The sequence below is a fragment of the Sebastes fasciatus genome, chromosome 2 (assembly GCF_043250625.1).
Source record: "Sebastes fasciatus isolate fSebFas1 chromosome 2, fSebFas1.pri, whole genome shotgun sequence".
NCBI classification, from domain to species: domain Eukaryota; kingdom Metazoa; phylum Chordata; class Actinopteri; order Perciformes; family Sebastidae; genus Sebastes; species Sebastes fasciatus.
Genome location: NC_133796.1, coordinates 1,376,353 through 1,382,821, shown reverse-complemented (window position 1 = coordinate 1,382,821; position 6,469 = coordinate 1,376,353). Strand labels below are relative to the sequence as shown.

At 43.0% G+C, this 6,469-nt stretch overlaps 1 protein-coding gene across 1 annotated transcript in view; it reads left to right on the top strand.

The window, feature by feature from the left end:
* The window catches only part of trpm1a (transient receptor potential cation channel, subfamily M, member 1a), a 38,215-nt gene extending 31,746 nt beyond the window's left edge, over positions 1 to 6,469 (top strand). Inside the window, exons 25-28 of the mRNA XM_074657093.1 lie at positions 1,455 to 1,657; positions 1,743 to 1,875; positions 3,514 to 3,887; positions 4,821 to 6,469. Coding sequence (XP_074513194.1) covers positions 1,455 to 1,657; positions 1,743 to 1,875; positions 3,514 to 3,887; positions 4,821 to 5,428 — 1,318 coding nt within the window. The 3' untranslated portion in view covers positions 5,429 to 6,469. The remainder of the gene's footprint in view (positions 1 to 1,454; positions 1,658 to 1,742; positions 1,876 to 3,513; positions 3,888 to 4,820) is intronic.

Genomic DNA, 6,469 nt, shown 5'->3' with positions numbered 1-6,469 from the left:
GTAGTTCTGTTCTGTTCATAAGAAATTTAAGAAAAAATACCAACATAATGAAGAAAAAGAAAGATGAAAAAGTGAACCCATTTTACTCAAAATGGACTTATACTTAATCAGTAGTCGCCCGACAAAACATCTCAGATACCGGTTCAGACTACAGGACATCAGCCTGATTACAGCCCGACGCGGCCGTCGTAGGGTGACGATGCGGATCGGGAACGATAAATGAGTGTCGTGTGCGACAATCGATGGTTTTATCTCGTGTAGCGTGTCATAGTACACGACAACCGACGCCGCGTCTGGGACGCCTCACGACGTCCCGTCAGAAAGTCTAACATGCTTAATTTTTTATTTTTTTTTGCTTTCCACAACGTGTTCCGTCACGGCTGTGAATCTGACCGGCTGAGCTCAGACGCACACAGCTGTAAACAGAAGGCTACTTATTATGCAGAATGATGTCATCGGACCTTCAACTGCTGCCAGACCTCGTGGTAGGATATTCAATCTAGGTTGTGTCGGAGTAAAAAACACCACCGCCGTTGCGGTGACTTCATTCTCAAAATCTCCGATTTTTTGATTTTTTCTAAATGTGGCCCTAATACTCTGTCGTACCATCGTACCATCGTACCATCGTACCATCGTACCATAGACCTACAACAATGATAAATAAAAATGAAAATGTAAACAAAAAAACAGTTATTCATTTCCATTTTTTAAAGTCCACAGGAAGCCACTGGAGAGGAGTTAAAGGGCCTCATGTGGCTCCGGAGCTGCAGGTTGCTGACCCCTGCCCTGGAGCCTCGTGCGCCCCTTTACATGGTCGGGCCCCTTTAAATGGTCGGGCCCCTTTACATGGTACCCGGTAAGCCCGTATATATTAAGACGGCGGTGCCGGGAGAGTGTGTGTTGTCGGAACAGGGGACCGACGTGTAGTCCGTCACATGTCGTGGCCAAGTCACGACAAGAATTTATGACTCTCAGTCGTCTAATCTGACGTAGTGACCATCGTAACCGTCAAAGATATCCTGTAGTCTGATCCCGGCATAAAAGCATTGAATGCATATAAAATATATAAATATGACAGCTCCGCAAAAGTGAAGCCAGAACATCTGGATCGCCCCCTGGTGACTGGCTGCAGTATAGCTCATAACATGAAAATGGGCCAAAGTCAAAATGAAATATATTTTTCCCAAAGATAGTTTCAATTATTTTTGGTAGTTCTTATCACGCTGACGTTTGTTGAAGTGTTAATTCTTCTGATAAGTTTGGTTTAAATGAGTTATGTTTTGCTATAAAAAGGAGGTCATGATGGACAGCCGTGATTCTCTCTCATTGACCAGTTGTGGTCGCGCTCGGCTCGTCAACTGAGGAGAGATAGAAAATCTGAATCCGTAAAAGAATAAATGTTAAATGCAAATTTGTCAGAGAAAATCTAACCAGCCTCCTCTTCCTCTCCACAGCAACACGTTCTTCGAGGTGAAGTCAATCTCCAACCAGGTGTGGAAGTTCCAGCGGTATCAGCTGATCATGAACTTCCACGACCGTCCCATCCTGCCTCCCCCGCTCATCGTCTTCCCCCACATCTACATCATCCTGAAGAGGCTGTGCTGCCGCTGCAGACGGAGGACGGAGGGAGATCACGACGACCGGGAGAGACGACTCCGTAAGATCCGGTTCACCGATGTGACGGTCCGTCTCACTGCGGCGTCTCCGACTCTACAGAGATTAAACTGTGTTTGTTTCCTCAGAGCTGGTGCTGAGCGCTGACGAGCTGAAGAGTCTGCATGAGTTCGAGGAGCAGTGTGTGGAGGAATACTTCAGAGAGAAAGACGACGAGAAACAGTCGTCCAACAACGAGAGAATCCGAGTGACGTCTGAAAGGTCAGGAAGACACACTCGTATAAAACCGATCTATATATACTCTCTTTATAGACTCATATTTGTCTAATTAATATGTATACTGAAGTCATAATATAGTATGACATAAAAATATCTTAACATAGTATGTCATAAAAAAAATATCATGAAAACATCTTAGTAAAGTATAACATAAAAAAGCCATTAAAAAATGTCTTTTCCTGTTTAGTGGCTGATCTAAACCACACAGTGATGGCTGTGCAGAGAAAAGACTGAATTATTGCATATTATTCTATTAATATAAAGTAAAACTGGATAGGCAAAAAAAGTCAGTGTAGCATGTCGAAAAATGTCATGGAAAAAAATCATAGTATAGTATGTCGAATAATTTAATTTAAAAAAGTCATAGTATAGAATGTTGGGAAAAAAAAAAATTCTCATGAATAAAGGTCATAGGAATGTAGGACATTTTTTACGAAAAAAGAATCAGGAGTTTTATTTGCCATTTGCACCTAAGCACATTGGAATTCTGAGCAGTTTACACCGAGTCAGCTTTAAGAAAAGAAAAAGTAGAAAAGGCACAAGGTAATTACAGTACAAAAAAATAAGTAGCACATTCAACTCAACACAATAAATAAATAAGTAAATAAAACATAAAACACCCTCAGTATAGTTAATAAATATACTAAACTACCCTCTGCATAGGCCCGAGACCCCCACAATACAAATATACTGTATGTTCCATGACCATATTAAAAGAACTTATAGCTCTCATAGAAATATTTAAAAAATGTCCTCTCAGCCTGGTTAGCGTTCCCAAACCACACCGTGATGTCGCTGGTGAGGATTCTTTCAACAAGTCCTCGGTAGGCCACGATGAGGGGCTGACGTCTGAGTCCGGCCGTCGTCAGCAGCCTAATGAAGTGTAGCCGTCGCTGAGCTTTCTTCACGGTTTCAGCAGTGTTTTTGGCCCAGCTCAGGTTGTCAGTCAGATGAAGGCCGAGGAACTTCAATCTGTCAGCCCGCTGCACCTATGAGTCCTGGATGATGAGAGGCTGCGGAGGGGGGGCTCTCTCTCTGGACTCCACAATGAGGACTTTTGTTTTTTAATGTTGAGAACAAGGTCGTCACACAAGGATCGAACCCACAACCTCCAGTATTCCAACCAGATATCTACACACTGAGCTATTTCACAGGTCATATCATAGCATGTAAAAAAAAATAAGAGTACAAAAAAGTCAACGTATAGTATGTAGAAAAAAAAGTAATTGGATATTATCCAGAAAAAAAATCATAGTACATATAATATGGGGGAAAAAGTCATAGTATGTTGACATTTTTTTTTTTTTTTCATGGTTTATTTGATAGGGACGAGTACATAGACAACTTAAAAACGGCTATCCGATGCAAGTATCATAGTGCTTATAGCGGATGCTAGAAGGGCTTTTTGTGAAAATAAGAGATTGAAACAGGAATGAGTACAGGAAAAATAAATAAATAGAATAAGTGATAGCAAAAGTATGTCGAAAAATTTCATCAAAAAAGTCATATAGTATGTCAAAAAAGTCCTAAACATTGGTGTGCAGATGAAGTCACACACGTAGCAGTAAAACAAATAAAAACATCATATTTATGGTGACAACCTGCCGTGTGCTTCCTCAGGGTGGAGAACATGTTCATGCGTCTGGAGGAGGTGAACGAGAGGGAGCACTCGATGAAGGCGTCCCTGCAGACGGTGGACCTCCGCCTGGCTCAGATGGAGGAGTTCTCTGGCCGGATGATGAACGCTCTGGAGAAGCTGGCGGGCGTCGACCGGGCCGAGCTCGTCCGCATGCCCTCTAGAGGGTCTGTCTGCGAGCCGGCCGCTCTGCTGCGTCACGGCAGCGTCAACAGCACCGACGGATACAGTCTGTACCGGTACCAGCTGGAGCACGACGACAGGACGTCGGTGTCCGGAGACATGGAGGGAAATGACAGGAGGGTCCAACTGAGTCCAGAGAGACGAGGGGGAAACACAGAGGGAGGAAACACATCAGGTAGGACAAGTCACACGACACATTACACCACGTTACAAGACTTTACATAACGACATGTGAAAACAAGACAAAACATGATATGAGTAGCTATACCTGCTAAAGGTAATGCACTGTAATTTGTAATCCACGTAATCGTGAACCAGGAAGTATAAAGAGCGGTGGACGCCGTGTAGGGAGGAGGTCGGGGTGGATGGGCGGGTCTTAAAACACCAGACTGTCACCAGGAGACCACTATTGGTGCCCCGTGTGAGGCTGGAAGTCAACGTTGATTATTAAGTAGTTATTTTAACCCAAACCACCATCTTTTCCTAACTAAGATGTTTTGTTGCCTAAACCTAAACAAGTTGTGTCCTGTGAAGACGGAAGTTTATTTTGAAAAAATGTCCAAAAATTTCCGACAAATGTCCGAAAAAAAGTAAAAAGATGTCCAAAAAAACCAAAACTGAAATATGTCCAAAATATGTCCGAAAAAGGTCAAAAAATTGTTGGAAAACAAAGTCAAAAAATTTCCAAAAAAGTCAGAAAAATTTATGAAAAATGTCCAAAAAAAGTTAAAAAAAAAAAAATCATAAATGTAATAAATAAATATGTAGTAAATAAGTGGTTATAATAGTATGCATATATATAATATACATAACAATAGAAGCATATAGAATAAAGAAAGTCTAGATGAAAATGAACAGCTGTTGTGTAGCGGGTTAACGAGGCGTTCTCTCTGATATCTGAGGCTCAGACCGTACCTGAATATTCAGTCAGAGTGCTGAACGGCTAAATGATGCTGCTGACGGTGACTAGCATAGCTAGCTAACGTTAGCTTGAGTAATACAGTTACACATTAACGTTACAGCAGCATCAGACTAAACCTCAGCCTACAGATCAAACAGTTGGTTACTAACAGACAGCATGATGTTGATGTGAACTTCCTGTTTTCAGGTGACGTGAAGGAGTTCGGGTCGACTCTGGAGGTGAGAGGACCGAAGGAGAGGACTCAGTCTCTGTCCAACGTCGACATCCTGATCTCCCACTGCGACCCCGACCACAGACGCCCCCACGCCGGCGCTGCTCGGTCTGATGTGACGGACGCTAACGTGGAGAAACCGGCAGAGAAAACCCGGCTGGAGGCGGCGGTGTCCTTCCCTCTGGAGAGGTCAAAGGTCACACAGTATTTATCCTCTCCGACCCTCAGCAGCCCCCCTCATCCCTCCCCCGGCGTGACAGTGGAGAAGAGCGGAGGGAACGAAACCAGACAGGAAGTGGAGGAAAGAGCGTCCGTGCCGTTCGCCAGGGAACAAGGGGATGAAGCGGTGGACGGTAACCATGGTGATGGAGGGGAGGAGGAGCCTTCAGAGGAGCTGCTGGTGGGGGAGGACAGGATGTACCCGACGCTACGCTCCAAGAGTCTGTACACCAACCCGAGGAAGATGAGGACGAAGAAGAAGGAGAGCGAGGATAAGCCTCGCTCGGCCGGCAGCGTCAGAGACCTGGTGTCATCGTTTAGCGGGGGGGCGGGAGGGCCACGGTCCAGAGACCCTGACTGCTGATCCTGAAGGACTGAGGGGATGTCAACTCACTGTGTTTCAGTTCACAACACAGGCAAAAACCACCACAGAGAGACTCAAAACCACCACAAAGAGACTCAAAACAACCACAGAGAGACTCAAAACCACCACAAAGAGACTCAAAACCGACACAAAAAGACTCAAAACAACCACAAAGAGACTCAAAACCACCACAGAGAGACTCAAAACAACCACAGAGACACTCAAAACAACCACAGAGAGACTCAAAACAACCACAGAGAGACTCAAAACAACCACAGAGACACTCAAAACAACCACAAAGAGACTCAAAACAACCACAAAGACACTCAAAACAACTACAAAGAGACTTGAAACAACCACAAAGAGACTCAAAACAACCACAAAGACACTCAAAACAACTACAAAGAGACTTGAAACAACCACAAAGAGACTCAAAACAACCACAGAGACTCAAAACAACCACAAAGACACTCCATGGCTGTAGGATATTTGTTGAATTACAAATAGCAGCTATTTATTGATATTGTTTCTTATTAGAATAATTACAGTTGTTTATTTCGCATTCATTTATTACAGTGAATTAACACTAACTATTAATAATGTAGTTTATCATTGTAGAGAACCAGATGTGTCTGAATCTGTGTCCTGTCTGTCCCATCTACTGTTTGTTGTAAAATGAAAGAACATAAATATCCTGATTGTTTGTAATGATTTTATTAACAATGTTGGAGGTCTGACGGCTAAAGCGATCAGTTATATAAGTTATCAACGGTGAGCAGGATGTTTTTGATCTGATGAACTCTTCAAGACTTTCTTGTAAATGATGTAAAGCAGAGATGCGACATTAAAGTCACATCTGGTAGAAATAAAAACCTGACAGCATAAATACCAGTACATTTAAACAATCAGCTTTCCGCTGTTCTGTTCAGTCTGAGTATATATAATACAAATATTTCAGTAAACCTCTGACAGGGATTAAAGGGAATGAAATCTACCTCTGCACGGAATAATTTCTACTGAAAATAAAACACTGAATCATCA